General features: G+C 40.9%; 1 protein-coding gene across 8 annotated transcripts in view; it reads right to left on the bottom strand.

The window, feature by feature from the left end:
* The window catches only part of SLC26A8 (solute carrier family 26 member 8), a 41,261-nt gene that overhangs the window by 12,344 nt on the left and 5,290 nt on the right, over positions 1 to 23,627 (bottom strand). For 6 of the 8 annotated variants that reach the window (XM_077333719.1, XM_077333720.1, XM_077333722.1 and 3 more), the window contains exons 4-12: positions 22,720 to 22,836; positions 20,258 to 20,433; positions 19,938 to 20,102; positions 16,373 to 16,522; positions 10,114 to 10,196; positions 7,732 to 7,879; positions 5,437 to 5,550; positions 4,716 to 4,793; positions 2,323 to 2,418 (exon numbers count right to left, since the gene is read on the bottom strand). In XM_077333719.1, the coding sequence (XP_077189834.1) occupies positions 2,323 to 2,418; positions 4,716 to 4,793; positions 5,437 to 5,550; positions 7,732 to 7,879; positions 10,114 to 10,196; positions 16,373 to 16,522; positions 19,938 to 20,102; positions 20,258 to 20,433; positions 22,720 to 22,836 (1,127 nt within the window). The remainder of the gene's footprint in view (positions 1 to 2,322; positions 2,419 to 4,715; positions 4,794 to 5,436; positions 5,551 to 7,731; positions 7,880 to 10,113; positions 10,197 to 16,372; positions 16,523 to 19,937; positions 20,103 to 20,257; positions 20,434 to 22,719; positions 22,837 to 23,627) is intronic. The other 2 variants (XM_077333723.1, XM_077333721.1) reach the window with 2 other exon arrangements.

The following is a 23,627-nucleotide window of genomic DNA, read 5'->3' as shown; positions in this document are numbered from 1 at the left end:
CATTTCTGGCAGATGGGATGGCTTCTGCTGCTGAGCATCCCACAGAGAGATGGATGGCCTGACTTCAGAGTAGACCCTAGCAAGGCACCTGGCAGACAACTTATCCCGTCTTGGGATTTCCTGTCCCAGTGTGCAGTGGTGCTTGCAGTCTCTTGAGGTAAATTCAAGGGTGACACCATTAACTCCAGGAAAAGTATACTGAATAGTGTGATGTCATGGCATATCTTGCCAAGTGGTATCTTTTATGCTTGGATTACAATGGAACATAATTGGTGTGCAAGATTTTTATTAAAGGATGGTGGCAGTGTTGTTTTGGATACTGCAGGAAATCAGTGTTTCAGTTATTTCTTTTTTCTACTGGTATGATTTTGCTTTTTGCTTCAGGGCTGGAAGTGCATAACTGTGACAATCTTACAATGCTTCTACAACTGTGATATAGCATCTACCATAGCAGAACCATCAGATCAGGCTGTCCTTTCTTGAAATGCATTATAGTGCTGTCCAGTATTCCACACATAGCTATGTCATACTTATGTTGTTCAGTAATGGCCATGGTAATTTGATTGATACCTCAAACAACTATTTTCAAAGCATGCTGGAAATAGATAAAATTGTAGAGAGGGAAACCAGAATATACAAGTACAAAATGTTTATGCAAATATTCATTATATGTTATGTCTGGAGGCTGTGGCAGGATGGCTCCAACAGAGCCGCCTGTAGCTCAAGTTGTGGAATACGGAGGTCCTATGGCTAGGGAAGAAGGGGCCAGTAAAGGAAGCACATCTCCCCTGTCTTGATGGAGTGCAATTAACAGCTTCACACACCATCGTTTGGAGGTGACCTTTGACTCCTCCTTATTGATGGAGCACAGGTCACAAATTTGGCATGCCAGATGTTTTACCATCTATGTCAAGTGATGCTATGAGCACTCTATCTGGGCCTGGGAGACCTAACCACAGTGATCTATGCAACAGTCACCTCTAGGCTGGATTACTGTAACTTGTTTTAGGCGGGATTACTCTTGACCCCGATCTGGAAATTACAGCTGGTGCAGAATACAGCTGCATGGGTCCTTATGGGAACCCCATGGAAGTTCACATTCAACATGCCCTCCAACAGTTGCACTGACTACCAGTCAAGTTCCAGATTAGGTTCAAGGTTTTGGTACTGACCTTCCTATGTACCTGACGGATTACCTCTCCCAATATGTTCCCCAGAGAATGCCGTGCCCTGCAAACACCAACTTTTAAAATTATTTATTATTATTATTACTATTATTATTACTATTATTATTATTTCCGTTTATTACCCACCACTCTTGGAACTTGCTTGTGGCAAGTTACAATATCAGTCCATATACTAACCCACCCAATAAAGCCCCATTAAAAATTAATACAAATGACATAAAATACAGAGGACATAAAAAATACAACATGGTGGCATTATAAATCATCTACCCTCCTCCTAACACCATTCACAACCGGGTGTGTGTTTGAAAGGAAGCATGACTGAACACCATGAGATGTTCAGTGGTCATATCTAGGGTTGGGCACTTCGGTGCCCAAAGCAGCCATTTGCTCCTGACGCAGCCGGCGCCATGCCGCAGGGGGGGAACGGAGGCACGGGTGTCAGCACATCTGCTTCACAACACACATATCTGCTTCTCAACAAGCCCACCCCCCAACTGATCTTCTCTCAGCCCTGGCCTCAACCATAAACCTGACCCAAGAGCTCTGTCTTGCAGGCCCTGCGGAAAGCCGAAAGCTCCTGCAGGACCCGCAGCTCTTGTTGGTAATCCATGGTCCCAAAGATGTTTGACCGACCTTGACCAGTGCCAGAGCTTTTTTGGCCCTGGCACATGCCTGGTAGAATGAATTGCCACTGAAAATCTGTGCCCTGACAGAGCTACCAAAGTTCTGCAGGGCCTGGAAAATTGTACTCTTCCACCAGGCCTATGGTTGAAGTCAGGGTTGACTGGCAATGATACACACTCCCTCCTTCACCTTGGCTCTTCCCCTTTGTTCTGACATCCTCCAGTCTAATTAGCCTGGTGGAGGATATCTAGTAGATGGGGGAGAGGGATATTGGTTTTATATTTATTATCTTTATTGTAAACCTCTCTGAGCCTGCTTTGCATAAATAAAAATAAAAAAAAACATTTTACTACAGCCCTACAACTCATAGATAGCTGTTTCATTTAAGATATGTTGCTTATTCTTGTTCTATGGCAAATGATTAGTGGTAATAGAAACTGTCTTCTGTGCATTGTACCCAAATTGTCCATTAGCCTCCTCAACCTTATGAGGATCATCTTACACTTACAAAATCATATTTATCTTGCCTCCACAAGGAAGGGACATCCATAAACTTTTCAAGAAATGGGAACATGTTGGCCATTACAATGGCTGCTAAAACTGCCTGTGAGAAACAGAAAAACTGATTATCCTTTTATTAGTTGTTTGTAATACTCTGCATGGGTATACAGGAAACTGTAACATAACATGAGACAGTAAGTCCTTCATATGCCTGCTATATGCAACAGCAAGAATTAACATCCTTTGTCAGGCTTGATAGTCTATTATGTTGATATATATTATTGCATATTTTTGCAGTGAATTGTACAATTGTATACATGTACTTCATTTTACACCAAATATAATAAACTGCTATATTCCTTAAATGTTTCTGTAGCAGAAATGTACCTGTACCTGTAATTAGGGAGGGCACAAACCAGGAAAATGTTGTTTATGGTTCATTGTGTGACAAGTTCATGAGAAATGAACCGTCACAAACTTTTGAGAGCTAAATGTACCAGTTCAGTTAATTCTTATTAGTATTATTCAGGTAGTTTACAACATTAAAATGCATGAGGTTTGTGGCATGGTAGCATGGTCCCTGCCCAGTGGGCTATAGGTATGTTTTCAAACTCGTAGGGGATCCCCAGCTGACTCTCCTCTACCTGTCCTTCAAGCTTGGTGAGGATTGGATTTAAGGGGTTAGAGGATTGGATTTACAGGGTTATGCCCCCTCCCAAAAGGTGCTCTATGGATAGGGGGGGAAAAAGAGCAAAAAATCAAGGGTAATATAATCTAAGCAGAACAGAATCAAAGTCCCAGAGAATTTCTGCTGTAGAAACTAAAGGTGAAGGGCATTTTTGCAGTCCCAACAGAACCAATGCAATGTGCCCAGCAGAACCAGTTCTACTGTGTCAGTGCAAACTCAACAGAACTAGGCCAAACCAGAGAATCTCTGTGACAGAAACTGAAGGTGGGGGCCAGAGCCAATGCAGTGTATTAGTGCCCAGCAGAACCCAGTGCCATTGGGACAATGCCAGATCATTCACAATCCAAGCAAAGGGGACATTTTGCAAGCTCAGCAGAACCTGTACAATGTACAGAGTGCCCAGCAGTACCAGTGCAAACATAGATTGCCCAGCACAACCCAGTGCTATTGGTATTGCAAGTTTAAAAGGGCTGATCTCAGAGCGCTGAGTCGCAAATCCAAGCAAGGGGGACAGACCTTTCTAAGCTCTGTGTAAAAAAAAAAAGGAATTAAGTACAAATGAAAGCACAAGAGGGATGGGGAACCCTCTTGAAACTGACACGACTAGTTTGGAACTGATAATAGTGTTTCCAAGGCTGGAGAATTCTGCCTCTCCCATTGCTTTCAAGTCTGGTAAACTTTCAGTTTGAGCGGAGGCAGTCTGTCTGGAACTGTATCCATTCACCAGATGGAATACAAGAAGCATTAGCTAGGTAGAGCTACTTCTTTCCTCTCCTACATTAGAAGAGGCAGCTTTCTTCCTCTTGGGATCTTTGTTTCTGTGCAATAGCCTCTCAAGGATGCGAAAATGCACTTAATGGCTTGGTGGCATTCATATATTCCTTTTGAACAGAAGCAGCAGGCTACCCTTGTTTAATTCCATGAAGTCGGTCCTTTCTTTTGTTTTTTTGGAAGTCAGCAGAACTTCAGAGTCAGGCTATGGATCTTTTGCTTAGTAGGCATCATCAACCAAAGGAAACAGAGGAAAAGGAGTGATTTGATAAATTCCATCTGACAATCTGATGTTATGGCTATATAAATTGTAAAATTTTTATCTGAAAGAATGAGTAGTTTTCCCCACTACATGTGTCATCAAGAAAAAGGTTTTCCTTAAATTCACCTAAAGTTATATACAGTACAATATATATCATTTTGGAGAGATTATTTTATGTTTGGAATAATCTTCCTTTCAGGTATGCACAATAATAGATCTTAAGGTTACATAATTACTGTTCAATCTATACCTCCTGTATTTTGTTGTACCTTAACTGTGTCCCTGCCCACAACTCCCACAAAGGCTCCCCCCACCTGTCTCCCGGAGTCTTTCAGCCATGCTTCCCTCCTCCACTGTCCTCCATGGTTTGGAGGAGAAGCAAGCTGGTCAACATGACTGGGATTGGGAGGAGAGCTGCAGCAGGTGAGGACAGCTTGCATGCTCCCCCTCTCATGGCACCCAGGGCATGTGCCCTGGTTACCACACCCTAATTACACCATTGCTCTAAATTAGTGGGCTCTAATCCTCAAAAGTTTAAGTTAAAATGTTATTAGTCTTTAAGGTACTACAATATTTCTGTTTGGTTTTGCTGCCACTGCCTTGCACAAGTACCCTTCTGGAACAAAGGGATCAAATTACTGCTGTCTATTTACTGAGATTCTGTTTAGCATTCACTTACATTAGGAAGAGACTGGAAGTAGCTTCCCAGTTTTAGCACTGTCACCAGCATTATGGAAGCGCCAATTAGAGCTGCAAGCTAATAAAAAAATACAGCTTTAGAAATTCTAGTACTGATTATGTTTTGCTCCACTATTCAGCAAAGATTAATATGCTAAAATCTTATTTTGTATTCTATATAAGGGTATTTTATTCATCTGGTAGTGTAATCTATAAAAGCAGTTTGACATAACACAATTATGTGGAAATTTTAGGTAGTCATTTTCATATGTCAGAGAAAACTGCCTGGGTAAAGTATCTCTAAAACAAAGTTGTATTAAATATAGCAGTGGTTCCCAAGGTGGGTGGCACCACCTCCTAGGAAGTGGTTGCATTATTAGCGGGCACTAAAAGGCAAGGAGGCAGCAAGTGGAGCACTGGAGATGTGCCCTCTTCAACCACAGTGTTAATTTATTTACAATTGATTGACCAGGCTAGAGCCCTGATGCTGGCAAACGGCACTCCAGGTTTGTGCCTTTGCATACTGCTGAAATCTATCACTGTGTGTGTTTTTGTCAGTCATTTTTCAAGTTTTTGTGTGTAAGCCCTTAATAGTGTTCTTGGTTACTGAACGTGTTGATTATGAAGTGTGCTTTTTAGCTATATAAAGGAAAACGGATCTTAGGTAAATAAATAAATGAAGCTTTGTTTTAAAAAGTGGATCTCATAATAGACCAACTTACCTGTGTTTTCCCACCTGTCTTTTCCTGAATAACTGTTGCAGAAACAGCACAGCTAACAACAAAACTTTTAAAAAACGAACCAAAGACATTGCATAATCCAATAGCCAATAGGTCCTGCATACGAGAAAGAAAATTAGACAACTTTACTAAATTAAAAAACATATATCACTCTCAAATACCACCTTTTACAAACAATTGGATTGAGACCCCACACAGGAATACAAAAAAGAACTACACAAAAGGAATTACCTCTGCACATTCAGGATGAAATCCTTTCAGACACACCAAAGGAACCGCAACCTGGTACCTTTTATCTTCTTCCCAAAATCCACAAACCTGGCAACCCAGGACGCCTCATTGTCTCGGGCATAAACGCTATCACAGCAGGGGTTTCTAGTTATATGGACTCTGTTCTAAGACCCTGTGCCATCAACACTCCTAGTTATGTCCATGACACCACAGAATTTCTGAGGAAAATACAATCTTTGAACAACCTACCAGAGAATACTATTTTACCCACCATGGCCTTTCTTCTCCTGTCCTACACCATCTCACAAATATAGTTAGTATAGATTCAAAACTGAGTGGCAGGCACCTTGCAAGTTGGCAGTAAAACAATGGGGCTTTTTGCACGCCTTCAAAATCGCACAATGGTTGCCAATTGGAAACGCTATTGATTTGCCATAACGCACGACGTCGTAGACAATCTGCCACACACCTGAAACCAATCTGCAAAAAGCGCTTCCTTGTAGCGCTTTCAGGGGAATCCCAAAAAGTGGATTCACCCTTCGGAAAGCGCTACACTCTTGCAACCAATCTGCAACACTAGCGAAAAAGACCTGTGCGTTAACATTATTGCGGTTTCTTCAAAGTCCCTCCTCCTGAGCCTGTCCTCCAAACTTCCGGCGAAGCGATCGCCATTTTTTTTTCTCCGAGCGAGCGGGGATAAACGCACCAGCGAGCCTCTTTCTGTTTAGAGGCTTCCCTGGCTTCAGTCCTTCACCTTTAGTCACTAAGCACAAACCACAGAAAAGCCCGTTTGCTGAAATAAAGTCCCTTTATTTTTTACACATTAATTCAGCCGAAAATCGGGCCCGTGAGAGGGGGGGGATTTTTTTTTTTCACTCGAGGCAGCATGGCAACGATCATACGATCAAACGACAGCTCACATTAGGCAGCTGGATGGGTCTCTCCGTTGCAACGAATCTACACAGATTCGTTACAATGGGTCTGTTTTTTTTTTTTTTAAACCTTTCTTAAAGGGAAAGGGGCTGTTTGGGAGCATGCTAACGGCTGCCCATTGGCTGCTTGACGGCCAGGGGCGGGACGAGCTTGGCAATAGCGCTTCCTTTTCTGCCGAGACCGGAAGCTGTGGGAAACGCTACAAAACGCAACTGGATTCCACTACAAAGGCAGGTATGCATAACGACGAATTCCACTATTTTAAATGGCGATTTTTCATTCAGTGACCAATTTGCAACAAAGATCCCGGTGCGTAAAGCCCCAATGATTTAATCATAGCCTAGAATATTTTACATTGTTTTGAAACTGAGTAAGTTTTTCTTATTGGCACTGTGAATTCCGCTTTGCTTTGTCACGTTTACTTGCCTAACTATGCTAGTCTAATTCTGGAAGGCAACAAGATAGCATCTAAGTATATTGGCAGCCAGTGACCTTTTACCTCAGTGGAGGCAAGAAAAAGTTGACAAGGCTGCCTCATTCCGTGGAGGTTCTACAAATTACTTCAAGTAGTTGGGGAGGGCGGATGACTATCATCACACCGAGAATTGTTTTCTCATAAACATATCTGCTATTTCTGGTGAAACACTGGTTTGTATCCACTGGAGCAATTCCATGAGCAGAAGGATTTCTGCCAAATGCTTTTTATAGGGGCCTCAGGAGCACTATTGGAGGGCATTAAAGGCTACAGTAGAAAGGGGGAGATTACAAAACAGTAGATATTCTTCTGCCCATGGAATCACTCTGATAGATCCAAACCTCAGAAAACTCAAAGTATACTAAACTGATATTGGATTAATTGTATACAATACAATTAGCACACCTCAGTTCACATCATAACTTTCTTAGTTATAATGGCCAAATTATACTAAAATCTTTCAGGGATCTTAAGAATGTTTCTCGGACCTGAAACACATATGGAGCATGCATTAAAAAAAACAAAACAGAACTAGCAGTGTAACTGGGATAAGATTTTGTAGTTTGTTCAGTTTTGCAAGGAAAACTAAATTATCTTTAGTCAGTTGATACACAAAACACACAACATTTAACTCTTACCTGGGTGTTTCTGAGGTGATAGTTGTGAATAGTTGCATACTTCTTTCCCACAAAAATTAGAAGGAAATAGCTTACTATTGCCAGAGACAAAGCATGTAATACAATCTTGTACAATTTTGGAAAGTCAGGTAATGTAGGAGGCAGAAAGCTGGAATAATATAAAATAATTCTAAATATTATAAAATAATAATATAATAAATTAATATAAAATAATTTTATTCTCTGATGTATTGCCCAAAAACATTATTGGGGCTTTTGCTGAAGATGATGATCTGTAGTTCTGTTTTCTCACAATTCATCACTTTCCAATAAATACCTAGAGCACTAATTATACAGTTGTGATTTTTGTTGTGCTGTGAGGAGAATATGTGAAGCCTAGTGCACAAGCTAATTTGTAACATACATTTTCCAGTAGCATACCACCACTCAACTCTTTTTGAGAGTAAATACACTAAGAATACATGGTAATTATAGGAGAGTGTTTTCATTTTAAAATACCACTAATAGTAATGTAGTACAATTTACATTTACATTTATAAGTAATTATTGGTATTAAATTCTATAAGGATGCATGCTTACTTCATGGACATATTGATATGGAATTGCTTTATAACAGATATACTCACTCTGAGGCTCATCCACAATTAGCATCAACCAAGAGCCATGTGACTAATATATGTCCCATGTGCCACCCCAAACACATCCATGCACTAATATAACTATCTAGTATAAAATATATAACTATATCTGTATTAGCTACTGTTACTTCTGAGCACGAAGGGTCTCTCCCCACCATTTCTGAACCTTAGCCAGTCCTTGTGTATCCAGTGATGAGAAAGGACCCCTTTTCAATAGTTCCAGCATGAATCACAGCAGCTCAGGCAAGAAAGTGAGATTTCTAAGGCTTCCAATGAAAAGCCAGCCACAGCTCAGCCATCTTTTAGCCCATGCAGTGCCAACCTATAGAGAGGACTCAGATCCCTCCTGCCCCCAAACTCTGTTTGCCACTGACTCTACCCCCAGATCTCCAGTAATATCCTAATCTTTAGTGTAAGGTGACCAGATTGTCCCACTTTAGGAGGGACATCTGGGGGCACCTGGCAAATTGTACTTATGTTGAAATTAAAAAATATATATTACAATACTATTTTTTCATTCTATGCGTTCTATGAAAATTTTTGTTGCTGCATATAGACCAAATTTTTAATCAAGAATCTGGTCACTTTACTTTAGAGGGCAACTTTTCAACCGTTGCAACATGGGGACCACCAGTCAGCCACAAGCCCTACCTGTCAATGACTTTGCTAACTGTCCTGGAACAATTATTGGGTTCCATGTGGTTCAGGTATGGAACAGAGTGCAGAAGAAACACAGATGATACATTAAAGGGCCACATATAGCCACTGAGTATCATTGCTCTATAATAATTACAATGTGCTGTATTGTGCTGACTTTAGTGACAACTGGCAGCATAGGCAGAAGTCAGTATGGACTAATTGGAAAAAATGGTTACCAAGAAACCAGGAAGCTTCTAAGAGGATCCCAAGCTTATGTTTTAAGAAACATCCCAACACCCCATGAAAACAAATTCTAGGGCTGAGAAATAGTAACTCAGATCACCTCCCCTCAATGACAGGCCACTCTCTGAGACCCTGGAGATCTTCTGCCAGTCATAATAAACAATGCTAATCTTTGTAAACCAATGCTTGATTCATTGTAAGGCATCTTCATGTGACTCTACACATGCCTTCATTGAATTGCAGAGATTTTGTATAGCAATATTCGGTAATCACCATGTTACTGAATATTTCTGATGGCACGGTGGTAAAGAAAATGATTGCAACCCTATGACTGATCATATAGTTATTGGAGATTGGCTATAAATCTACATACTGGTCTGGCCTGGGTCAAGTCTTTGGTTTTTACCAGGCAGAGAAAATAGCCTGTGCCTCTCTGGAATATAGTTTTTTATAAGCTGTCTCACAAAAGGAAAGTTTATATTATAGCTGGAGCCAAACTGTCCTTATGGCAAGGCTGGTGTAAGGGCTGTACGGTGTTCCTTGGAGGTGGAATGGGGAGGTAGAGACTTCAGGCTATTGGCTTATCCTGCAAGGGGCATCATCTTTCCCCTCCTTCAAGGAAAGGGTGTTTAACACTATGTAATCCTATTGTTCTCTGCACAAATTTGAGAACTCCCGTATGTCTATATTCCTTTTGCAATTAAAAAAATATATTTTTTTCTTTCAGTGTTATTAATTTGGGGCTAGGCAAAAGAACCCTAATTAGGCCATTTGGCCAAAATATCATGAAGCTCAGTGGAGATATATGTAAAGTCACATGAAGCTACCTCATTATATATTATATTAGTTGTGGATTACCAACCTGGAGGGTACTATTTTAAATATTCCCACACTGGATTCAGCATGCCACTGTATTTTGGTTGAAATTATGGTACACATAATAATCTGAAAAATAAACCAGAAAATTACCCAACAGACTGTAAAATAGTCAAGGAGTATATCATCCTATTGAAATAATAGATAGCAAAATAATTAGAAATGTTTTCTTACCATTTTTATATTATACTAACATTAATATTTGAAATTCCCCAAATAAATTGTTTCTTATCTGAGTTCTTGCAGGAACAGTTTCCTTGTGAGTACTGATGATTTATGTTGTTTTTGAAATTAGCAAATCAAATAAGGACATTAATTTTACTACTGGCCTGTCTTGCCTTCCTATAAAGTTCCCTAAGTTTCTAACACAGTGTTATGAAACCTGGTATATACATTCATGATACTGTTCTATGTTTACTGTTTTAATAGCAGTTTGGAATTAAAACATTCATTTGGGATGGGGGATTCAAAGTGTAATGTAACACAGTATATCTTCCTTAAACATTGAGGCCTCATAATGAAAACTGGTGAGCAGGTTCAAGACACCATTCTACATTTTAACATTGAACCCCACCTCAATCACATCAAGTTTTAAATTATAATACAATATACACTGTAAGGCTTCCTGTGTGTAAAGTTTTATCATGTTGCAGCTGATTTATGGTGGCTCCTCATAATGTTTTCAAGAGAAGAGATGTTCAAAGGTGATTTGCATAGCTACCCTGAACATCCTTGATGATCTCCCATCCAAGTACTATCCATGGCTGACCTTATTGAGCTTCTAAGATCTGGTGATTTTGGCTAGCCTGGGCCATCCTTGTCAGGGGAAAAAGCTTCTAGCGCACTGTACTTCACTAGCTAGGCAACAATCAGTTAGTGTTTAGAAAGTTGCCCTGATATTATAATGACAGTTAAGAAGCTTAACCCTGGTTCAGACCAATATAATTACTATTGAGTAAATTCTCTTGCATAATCAAACAAAAACCTAATGTCCATTTTCTATATGCATTAATTGCAGCTAAATCCCAAGATTAGCTGCAAATGTAGTTAAACCTGTTAGATATATGAACTAACTGACTCACAAACAAACAAACACTAGCATAAGCTTTCATTTCCCATTTGCAGTGATGAGTCATTGCAAGGCAGAGGGAGAGAGATTTATATTATCATATCACATTCTAAACTGGGCTATCCACATAGCGGGGCCATGGACAAACAGGGATATTTTTCTAAATGCCTGGGGGAAGTGCCAGATTCGCACAAAAATCTGAAATCTAAAACAAACAAAAATATGTTTGCTCCCTGAGTCTTAATTACCATTTTATGGGTTGCAGGCAACCAGCAACCAACGTTAGTCAAGATTACAAGCCCAAATAAGTCTCAGTGTAAGGGATGGAGAGGAGAGAGACAGTGTCAGGAGGACACCATAGCACACCTGAGTTGAGGCCTATGGCTGCTGGCATAACCACACTACGTTCTCTCAGAGGGAAACATGTCAGGTTCAAGCCCCTCCAGCTTTTTGTAGGCTTCAGGTTGAAAAGGGTGGTGGTTGCATGTCATCTGCTCCTCCTCCTCCCCAGGGGTTGCCCCTTTGATTCCTCCTCTCTCTCAGTGCCTGGCAAAGAATAAAGCAGCCTAAGTCACTTTCCTAGCTCCACCATGACCTATTTTCCTTCTCAGGAGGCCCAATGTGAGAACTTCTCCCCTAGGAGGAGTCAGTAGGCTCCCTCTGTGAGGTCAGGGCAGCATTCCTCCCAGGTGGCCACCATGGCCTACTTGTAAAACCTCTGGGCATAGCCCTGTCAGTCAGGTGATCTGAGCAGGCCTGTGTCAGCAGCAGCATGATCCCAGCACCTGTCCACCTATCACGCTGTCAGATCTTCAGTAGGATGGGGCTATGGCTCATGGCTCTAACAGGTTGATAAGTGGTGGTGGCATGTTCCACAGCCTGGCCCAGTTCTGTCTCTGGACAGAATGACAAAAGAAGGTAAAAGGCAGGAAGAAGGAAAATAAAATTGGAAAGGGGGGAGCAAAAAAAGGTAAAAAGGGAAAGTTGACTGAAGGGTATATGGAACAGTAAAAAAGTAGTGAAGGGAAGGGGCAGAGGTTTGCCAACAGTAAGGTGAGGCTTGGTGATTATCCAGAATTATAACAGATCTCCAGAGATCACTTTCTTTGAAGAAAATGGCTGCTTGCAGAAGTGGGGGTGGATTCCATGGCATTATAGCCTGATGAGGTTTTCCCCCTTCTCAAACAGTCCATCCCATCAATGGCTGGTCTCCGGAATTGGACACAGAGGGTTGCAGTGGGGGAGATGCAATTACATAGTTACGAACTTCCTTGTGGGGATTCCACAGGAAGCGATACTCTCCCCCACATTGTCTAACATCTTCATGCGCCCTCTGGGGCAGCTGGTCCAGAGCTTTGGACTGAGTTGTCATCAGTACGCTGATTACACCAAACTCTATCTCTTGATAGACAGCTACCTGAATCCTCCCCAGAAACATTTGCCAGTTGCTTGGAAAAGGTGGCAATATGGCTCAGGCAAAGCCAGCTGAAACTCAACCCCTCCTGTGGTTTAGTAGGAAAGGGCCAAATCAGGAAGCGTGTTGCCTGGCCTGGACAGAGTACAATTAAGGACCTCACAATCAGCTAGGAATCTGGGCATGATCCTGGATGCCTCCCTTACCATGGAGGCTCAGGTTACCAGAGTAGCCCATTGGCATTTTCCCAACTGTGCCAGGCGAGGCTACTAGCACCTGTCCCTGGAACACCTGGTCACAGTGATCTCCAGGCTGGATTTTTGTAACTTGCTCTGTGGAGGCCTTCCCTTGGCTTTGACCTGGAAGCTTCAGCAGGTACAAAATACAGCTGCTAGGGGCCTCATGAAAACATCCTGGAGGGTCCACATACAGCTGGCATTAAGGCAGCTGTACTGATTGCCAGTTGAGTACTGGATCAGGTTGGCACTAACCTTTACAGCTATATGCAGTCTAGGCCTGGTGTACTTCAGGGACCACTTGTCTCCCTATACCCCTCTGCAGAGCCCTTTGCTCTGCTGGTACAAATAGATTGGTGATTCCTGGTCCATGAGAAGTTTGCCTGGCCGTAACCAGGCCAGGGCCTTTTTGGTCCTGGACCCAGTCTGGTGGAATGAGTTCCCAGAAGAGCTGAGGGGCCTGCCCGAACTAATTTACTTCCACAGGGCTTGTAAGACAGAGCTCTTCTGCCAGGCCTTTGGTTGAGTCCAGGCTGATGAAAGATCTGCCCCTTCTCTGGGACTCTTGCTGTCACATTTCCCCTGAGCTTGGAACTTGGTATTGTCTGGTGGAACTGGATATGAGATAGGGGTTAGGATTCTGGGGTTTATAGAGTTAAGTTTTGTATCTTATGTGGTTTTATTGTACGTTTTTATTGTTGTTAGCCACCGTGAGATAGCAGACTGAGAGTGGCGGCATACAAATATTATTATTGTTATCATCATTGATGATGATGATGATGATGATTATAAAAAATTTCCGGGAATTTCCCAAGCAAGACTTGCCAGCTCTAGTATTGTCAGAGATAGAAAGAGAAAAAGACATGAAGACAGGTGGGTGAGAAAAATGGTAGGGAAGAGGCTGTAGGCTATATTCTTTTTGCATTTCTTTTTAATTTTATAATATTGGTCTTATTGAATTATATTGCATTTTCAATGTTATCTGATTAATTTTTTAAATAAATGTTTTGTAATCTGCCAAGAAATGAAAGATATAGGGAAATGTACCTTTTTTCTCTTGGGGAAAAAAGTACCGTATATACTCACATATAAGCCAACCCGTGTATAAGCCGAGGCACTTAATTTTACCACAAAATCTGGACAAACTTATTGACTTGCATATAAGCCGAGGGTGGGAAATGCAGCAGTTACTGATAAATTTACAGGGTGGCCTAAGTGCTTGATCCATGCTCAATCATCACAGGCTTTCCCATCAGGCCTCCCTCCCAATAAATACAGAAAAGTCAAGAGGATGAATAGCTGCTGGTTTTTGTACCCTGCTTTTTACAAACCAAAGGAGTCTCAAAGTGACTTACAATTGCCTTCCCTTCCTCTCTTGATGCCAGACACCATGAGAGAGCACTGACAGAACTGCTCTGTGAGAATAGCTCTAGCAGGAGAACCAAACAGTGCCCCCACCCAGGCCAGCAAACCGGAGCAGAACAATAGTACCCAAAGTTGGCAACTTACTACAACAAGTACAACAGCTACCAAACTGGGGGCTACAGTGCCCTCCAGAACAAAACATTGAAATAAAGAACTGTAAAACTGAAAACTGAAAGAAAGAACTGTAAAAATCAACTTTTAAAAGAAACACAACCCCAAGAAGAAAAGGCAAACAATGCTCCCCCTCAGAAAAAAGAAGAAACACTGAAGAAACAGTAAATCCTAAAGCACCCCCAAAACCCACCCCATCCCACCCACAGAAACCAAAAGAATAGTTTGGAAGAAGTGATTAGGAAAAGAAAGGGGAAAAATATCAGGGCCTTTTTGCACGAGGATCTTTGTTGCAAATTGTTTGCGGAATGAAAAATCGCCATTTAAAATAGTGGAATTCGTCGTTATGCATACCTGCCTTTGTAGTGGAATCAGTTGCGTTTTTTAGCGTTTCCCACAGGCTTCCGGTCTCGGCAGAAATCGCTAGAAAGGAAGCGCTATTGCCAAGCTCGTCCCGCCCCTGGCCGTCAAGCAGCCAATGGGCAGCCGTTAGCATGCTCCCAAACAGCCCCTTTCCCTTTAAGGAAGGTTTTTAAAAAAAAAACAAACAGACCCATTGTAACGAATCTGGGTAGATTCGTTGCAACGGAGAGACCCATCCAGCTGCCTGGGGTGTTTGAGCTGTCGTTTGATCGGTTGATCGTTAACACGCTGCCTCAGAGTGAAAAAAAAAAAATCCCCCCCCCTCTCACGGGCCCGATTTTCGGCTGAATGGAATGTGTGAAATGTGTGTGTGAAATGTGTGTGCTTAGTGACTGAAGGGGAGGGACTGAAGCCGGGAAGCCTCTGTTTGAGCTGTCATTTGATCGTGGCCACGCTGCCTCGGAGTGGAAAAAAAATCCCCCCTCCCCCCCCCCTCACGGGCGCGATTTTCAGCTGAAACAGTGTGAAAAATAAAGGGAAAATACATGAGCAAACGGGCTTCTGCGGGCTTCTTGTGACTGTAAACAGCTCTGAGGAGGGACTGCAGCCTGGGAAGCCTCACTGGCTAAACGGAGGCTCGCCGGTGCGTTGATCTCCACTCGCTCGGGGGAAAAAAAATGGCGATCGCTTCGCCGGAAGTTTGGAGGACAGGCTCAGGAGGAGGGACTTTGAAGAAACCGCAACAATGGGAACGCACAGGTCTTTTTCGCTACTGTTGCAGATTGGTTGCAGGAGTGTATCGCTTTCCGGAGGGTGAATACACTTTTTGGGATTCCCCTAAAAGCGCCACAACGAAGCGCTTTTTGCTGATTGGTTTCAGGAGTGTCTCAGATTGTCTACGACGTCGTGCGATAAGGCAAATTAGTAGCGTTTTCAATTAGCAACCATTGTGCTATTTTGAAGCCGTGCAAAAAGCCCCTCAGAATCCCTCAGTCAAACAATTGATGTTGTACAAGCTGCCAGAGTAGGCTCAGCTTTCAATATATTTGCAGAAGGCAATGGTTAGCTGGGAGCAATTAGCTCACTTGCAAAGAGCTTAGTTTTTAAGATCTTTGCAGAAGGCAAAGGTTAACTACCTCACTTGCAAAGAGCTTAGATTGCAAATGCAATGCTGCGATTGGCTGGCTGGGGGCAGACTGTTAATCAATTACCCGCATATAAGCCGAGGAGGTCTTTTAAGTGCTAAAAACTGTGCTGGAAAACTCAGCTTATACGCAAGTATATACGGTAGCTTGGAAGTGAGCTGAGCCCTGAGCCAGTTCGCTGGGAGGGGGTATAAAAATCAAATAAATAAAATATAAAGTCAAAAATAAATAATTTTTTGAAGGCAAATGGATGGGAAAGAAATAATTTCAGCCCTTCCTGTCAAAGTCAACCTGAAGCCACCTTTGCCTGGTTTACTTAGAACATGCTCTTGGAGATGTTCAGTGGAATTTGTCAAAGTCAAAAGGCAATGTTTAACAAAGTCTGCTTCATGGAAGAGTTCTCTGCTTAAAGCATCATAACAAGTGATTGTTCATATGTTTAGAAAATGATGGTCTATGGAGTGTGAATATAAGATACCCACCAGAAGTAGTTCCATAGGAAACTCAACAGGACTATGTTTGTAAGTTATCTTAATGCATTTACTGACCCTCAGCATGACTAAAGAAAGCAAAAACAGCAGTATACTGGTAGAATTAGCTTTTGGGAGTCCCATGCAATAATGTACCACGTTCTGAAAAAGAAAATCATACCATCAGAAAGGTCAGAAGAAGTTATTTTTATGAGTGCTAACTAACTTTAAAATGAAGGCCATTGAAATGGAAAACCACTTAACAAGGATGATTATATATGTAGATGGGTGGTGGTATTAAGGAACATCAACATGATGTACTATAACACATTATATATATATATATATATATATATATATATATATATATATACACAGTGCATGAATAGGATGCCAAGTAGTCCATGGTGCTTCAAGTACCAGAGGCTTCCATACAGCAATGCTAAAGGACCTTTAGACCTGGAAAGGGGGGGGGGGAAGTATAGTCAAGCTCAGTTCCCTTCTATGCACATTGATTTCAACATGCTTAGTATTTAGAATGCTACTATTTTTGCTGTGATGTGAATTGTAGTACAGTGAGTAATATCAGGCATGGTTATAGCTTGTGTAGTTTCCAGGCTAAGGAGAAAAGAGGAATCAGGCTGTCATATTATGAGAGAGGGGGAGACTAACATCTGGAATCTTTGGTTGACCTCACTGGGTACTTATAAAACCAGTTTTGTACACATAACTTGTGTGGGAGGTGCTGATTGCCTTTCTTGGAGCAGCATACTGGGTATAATGGTCAGTACATTATTCCATTCCCACCATATCCCATTTCTACCTATTTTCCCCATTACTGTAGTATTACTGTACTACCTAAGTTATTTGATTTTATTTATTTATATTTTTATACCGCCCTTCCATACCATTGTGGGTGGTTTACATAAGACGCTGTAGAACAGTTACATAAAACATATAGCAATATAGAAGATAAAGAAGAAGAGTTGATTCTTATATTCTACTTTTTTCTACCCAAAGGAGGCTCAAAGCAGCTTACGGTCACCTTCCTTTTCCTCTCCCCACAACAGACACCCTGTGAGGTGGGTGAGGCTGTAAGAGCCCTGATATCACTGCTTGGTCAGAAGAGTTTTATCAGTGCCCTGGCGACCCCAAGGTCACCCAGCTGGTTGCATGTGGGGGAGTGTAGAATTGAACCCAGCACGCCAGATTAGAAGTCTGCACTCCTAACCACTACACCAATCTGGCTCTCAGTTGTTTAATCTATTTTGTTTTCTTGGATTGTGTTTGTATATGCCAATAAAGGTTTTCTGAGTCTGAGTCATTAGTTAAGCAGTGGATACAGGACAATTAGTGCCAACTGGACCTGAGTAAAGTTCCAACTTTTTTGGCCCTAGTTAAAATGAGATATATTCTGGGTCCTGCCACTTATCTGTCTCAGCTAGTAATAAATAAATGAAGAAGGGCTTTTACCCATTCAAGATGCTCAGTCTTGACCTCAGCTCTACTAGAGAATCACTATAAGAATATCCCCTTCATATTGAGACAGTGTTATTGTTGTTGTTGTTGCTGTTGTTGTTAGGTGCGAAGTCATGTCTGACCCATCACGACCCCTTGGACAATGATCCTCCAGGCCTTCCTGTCTTCTACCATTCCCCACAGTCCATTTAATTTGCACCGACTGCTTCAGAGACTCCATCCAGCCACCTCATTCTCTGTCGTCCCCTTCTTCTTTTGCCCTCAATCGCTCCCAGCATTAGGCTCTTCTCCAGGGAGTCCTTCCTTCTCATGAGGTGGCCAAAGTATTTGAGTTTCATCTTCAGGATTTGTCCTTCTAAGGAGCAGTCAGGGCTGATCTCCTCTAGACTGACCAGTTTGTTCGCCTTGCAGTCCAAGGGATTCGCAAGAGTCTTCTCCAGCACCAGAGTTCAAAAGCCTCAATTCTTTGACGCTCGGCCCTCCTTATGGTCCAACTTTCACAGCCATACATTGCAACTGGGAAGACCATAGCCTTGACTAGACACACTTTTGTTGGCAGGGTGATGTCTCTGCTTTTTAGGATGCTGTCTAGATTTGCCATAGCTTTCCTCCATAGGAGCAAGCATCTTTTAATTTCTTTGCTGCAGTCCCCATCTGCAGTGATCTTGGAGCCCAGAAAAATAGAATCTGTCACTACCTCCATTTCTTCCCCATCTATTTGTCAGGAATTGAGAGGGCCAGATGACATGATCTTCGTTTTCTTGATGTTGAGTTTCAAGCTAACTTTTGCACTCTCCTCCTTCACCCACATCAAGAGGCTCTTTAGTTCCTCTTCCCTTTCTGTCATTAGAGTGGTATCATCTGCATATCTGAGGTTGTTGATATTTCTCCCTGCAATCTTGATCCCAATTTGTGACTAATCTAACCTTGGCTTTCTCATGATGTGTTCCGCATACAAGTTAAATAGGCAAGGCGACAGTATACAGCCTTGCCGAACTCCTTTCTCAATTTTGAACCAATCAGTGATTCTATGCCCGGTTCTCACTGTTGCTTCTTGACCTGCATATGTTATTGTGAAAGTAGCCAAATTGAAACGACAGAACATATACTGTTTCACTGCCCTGCTTATGCAGACATTCATGGCAATTTGATTGAACCACTACTCAAAAGGTTTCCAGAAGATCAGGATGCAGATTGAGGAAAGGGGCTACTGACAGGACACCCCCCCTCCCATGACAATTCAGCTGGCTAAATTTTGCGCCACTACCATAAAAATCCAATGCTCCAAAGTAATACAGTTTAAAGTTTTATTTAAGGATTTCTTTTAATTGTATTGCACTTAATGACCATACTGTTTCGGTCTATTATGATTCTGTTTATATATAACTTGGTCTGAATGACTGCAATAAAGTTTGACTGACTATGCCATCATAGGGCTTCTACCTTTCTAAACTTCCTTCAGTGAAACTTTGTTATTATGCCACGTTCTTATGCCAGAGTATCCTACATGGACACACTTTATATACACATAGATTCCATGGTCACAAGCAGGTAGTGGTCTCCCATGCCTAGAGAAAATTGTAACTAAGCTTACGTACTAAGAGGAGCTAAGGGATCAGGATTCCCAGTTCACTCCATAACTGACTGTCCAAGGAGAACCTGTACATGCTACATAGCTGTGCATATCTATAGCATCCTTTCTATTTTATCATGTCATGTTCCAATTTTTTGTCATTGTCTGTGTACTAGAAGATAAGTGCTGAAGCCATTGTCTTATTCTATCAGTTTGCAACAAAGCATTATGAAAACTCTAAACAAATATGATGTTTTTAGGATTTCCAGGTGCCTGGAGAAAAAAGTTCCCATGTCTTTAACAGAGGCTTAAAAGGATGTTATTTACCAGTTGATGTTGTTTACTCCATAGCAAGAAAATCCTCACCTGCCCATTTACACATGGTGAGCCTCTATTAATGGAACCCCACATTGAAATCTATAGGTATCTACACCAACAAAAACTTTTTTTGTTATTTCTCAGACTGTTTTCCTTCCTAGTTGAGAGAGAGAGTCATGAAGTTCAAAAAAATGAAAGGCTACTCACATAAAAAATTGCCAATGGCCCTGAATGAAAGTCAATCACAATCCCAAATATAAAGGAAAACTGGGATACAATGACATGCAGTGCTGCTGCAGTGAGGTAAGCATTCATGAGAGTTTCTGACAGGTATGTTGTGACATATCCCAAACCGACAAAGCCTAAAAGTAACTAAAAAGATACAAGAGAAATAAAATAAGAGAACAGGAACTGTAAGGATGAGGCATTTACCCAGCCTCCCATAATGCCTTACATATAATTTTCAAAACAATCATTGTCCAATTCTGTATACCCCAAAGGCACAATCTTGGAGTAAAACTTTCTACCTGAATTATCCCAACTAAAAATGTTGTAGATGCAGTAATTGTCACAGCTTCCATATATATGTCAAGGGAATTTTCATCAGATATGTTGGCCAGAGAGAAATTATCTGGCAATGTAACATTGAAAATAAGAGTTTTCTGAAAGTTTGCTATCATCGCATTTAGAATGGTGAAAGAACCTGTTGCCAAAAAGAAGAAAACAAATGCTCAACACACCAAGATCAGTATCTTAATTATACTTAAAGAATTTATTAAAATTTCTCAAAAAGAGTATAAGTAACCAGTCTTGATTGACTGTAGATGGTTATTTTGAGCTGCCAAGGGACCAGGAGGAAGGTTGCAATCCTACTCTTTACATGTACAGAGAGAAGGCTGCAGAGGGACACTTCAGAGTAACCCTACCCTTGTTTGCCAACCTATTGATTTAAATAAATGTTCTCCAGTCCTGAACCTTATCTCAAAGCAGCCTTTCTCAACCTTTTTAATGATAAGAAACCCCTGAAACATTCTTCAGGCTTTAAGAAACCCCAGAAGTGGCGCCATGGTACAAAATATGGTTGGAAAGTATAGCTGTGAAATGCCCACCCAAGGCCCTTCCCCTTCCCACCCCCTCCAGATCCATAGTTGGCTATTTTGGGAGGGGAGGGCACATCAACATGACCATATATAGTCATATCACTCAATAAATGTTTAACAAATGTTAGAAATATATAAAAAATTAACTCCCATCCATTCAGGAAACCCTTCCAGGGTCATCAAGAAACCCCAGGATTTCACGAAACCCTGCCTTAGAGTATCCGGTGACTTGCCCTTCCCAGGGGGAGTAATATGAACATAAGAGAAGCCATGTTGGATCAGGCCAATGGCCTATCCAGTCCAATACTCTAAAAAAGTAAAGAAAAGAAAAGAAAAAGAAAAGAGGATCAACTAAATCACAGTAGAAGTGCAGCCCAGATCTCTTCTCTTTTCTTTCTGTTTTTTTAAAAACATTTTAAATACTACATTTGTTGAGGTTTTAATTTTGTATTAAATTTCATATACACAACAAATATTTTGTTTTTATTATTTTTTATTTTATAAACCACCTTGGACAGATTTCTGGGGAGATGGCATAAGTATTTTTCATTTAAAATATACATTAAAATTAAATAACAAAACAGGAAGTAACTCAGAAACAAATGCAATAGTAACAGCAAAACCAGTGAAAGGAAAATAATAGCCAAAAGTAGAACAAAAAAATCAGTATTACGTAATGAAACAATAACAAATTAGATTTAAAGATGATGGTAAAACCCAATTTTACCCAATATTATTTGGCCTGAATATTATGCAAGCCTTTTCAGATAAATGAACATGCACATCCTGTCTCCTTTCTAAAAGTGGCCTTTCCTTTCGTATCTTCCTAGTATTCTGCATCATACAGCTTAAGATCTAAAAAAGGCAACTGCTTGCACCCCATCTGGCACTAGGGAAACCTGCTGGAGCAGGTTCCCTAGAGCAGCTTACGGACAGAGGGAGTGCTACATACTGTCTAAGAATGAGATCTTCTAAACTAAAGTGGCGACAATTTAAGCATGTTGACATTTTTTCCCCTCAAAAGATGTGTGCAGAAAATAGCCTGAGGACTTCAGAAGAAGCAAATAAACACTAATTTGCTTTTACAAAAGCAGCTTTCTTGCTTTATGCAACAGATGCTTAAAGGATGTGTGTAGTTCAGCTTAGATTCAGCACTTATGAACCCTACTGTTTTTACTGGGAGAGAGCAAATTTCTAGTTCTAGCAGTTTTCCAACATGATTATTAGCAAAGGTCCACCTAGTTCCCACAGTAGCCAACTAGGAAGCCCACAAGTAGTGAATGTTAAACAACCTGCTCTAATGTCATCCCATAAAAACTGCATCAATCTTCATATATTTCTTGTGAAGTACAAATTAAATATTCTTATTTTTATTTGCATTGATATGCACTGCAGTGTTCATTTGTATTTGTGCTGACGTGACTACAGTGAGAGCAATCTCCTGGTCCATGCGCAGCACAGTGTCAGTGAGAGCACACTCTCCTGGTCCAAGCACAGTATGTGATCACGCCATGTTGCGTGACATTCCTGACTTTTATTAGCCAATAGTACTTGCAATAAGTAATGATTCAGTACAAACACACATACTGCTTTATAACATGTAACTTGTTGACTCCAATAAATACAACATCCTCTCCAGGGGGGAGAGAGTCAGCTGGACCAACTCCGTGTACGTGTAGGCTTCAGGTGTACATGCAGACTTCAATGCATGTCTGTTATATAAATATTTTTAAAATAGCTCAGATTTATATGAACTAATGCTCACAGGTTAGAAGATACAAATTAAGAATTTTCTTTGAATGAGGAGCTGCCTACTATTTTTGCTGACAGATGTGAATAAAAATCTATTCACCATTTAGACTCATTTAATAGAACAGACCAATACTTACCAATAGACATATGGTTTGAAGTTCCAAATATGACATATGTTAAAGTGGAGAAAAATGCAGAATAATAACCATTGATAACTGGTAGCGGTAATCCAGTTAACAGAACTCCTGATAATCCTGAAAGAATGTATATTTTAAAATTAGTTTCTAGAATAAAAGGAAATGATTATGGAAAACAAAAGATAAATATTGAGATATTATTAATTGTGTACTGACAGAAAAATAATCTGCCATTAGAAATAAGCCAAGTCTCTCCCATTGTTGTAACTGATAATAATTTGTATAGATCTTTTCAGTTTATGATATGCTTTATTAGGTCACTTGTTTTACCGAAATATCTGGTCACTTTACTGCATGCCCTGGTTACAGCTAGATTAATTACTGCAAGAGATGTACTCTATTTGGGGCTGTCCTTGAAAATGTTCAGAAACATCTATTGGTTTATTGGTTTATAAGGCTGCAGCCAGGATGTTGACTAGAGTAAGGTCATAGGGACTATATCACTGCAGTCTTGGCACACTGATTTGCAATATGCTTCTAGAGATAATTGAAGGTGCTGATGGTGACCAAGCTCAACATGGCTTGGGAACATCTTATGAACCTGCTTGACTGCTGCTGTCATTTTACAGTGCCCTGTTGCAGGTGCCCCCCTCTTCCAGGATTAGATGGATGGCAACCCAGGAAGACAGCTATCTCAGCTATACCCAAACTCTGGAACTCTGTCCCAAGAGAGACATGCCTGTCCCCTTCTGTTGCTGTCTGCTGTGAAGACTTTTTTGCTTTGTCTGGCATTCCCTCAGTGATACTTCCTTCCTGCCCTGTTTGTAATAGTTGTTTTGTATATTTATTTTAACTTTGTTTGAGTAATAGTTTTAATAGGTTTTATAATATATTTTATGAAATATGTT

Source organism: Paroedura picta, chromosome 4 (genome assembly GCF_049243985.1).
Source record: "Paroedura picta isolate Pp20150507F chromosome 4, Ppicta_v3.0, whole genome shotgun sequence".
Taxonomy (NCBI): domain Eukaryota; kingdom Metazoa; phylum Chordata; class Lepidosauria; order Squamata; family Gekkonidae; genus Paroedura; species Paroedura picta.
Note: the sequence above shows the minus strand (reverse complement) of the source record. Positions and strands in the feature narration are given on the sequence as shown.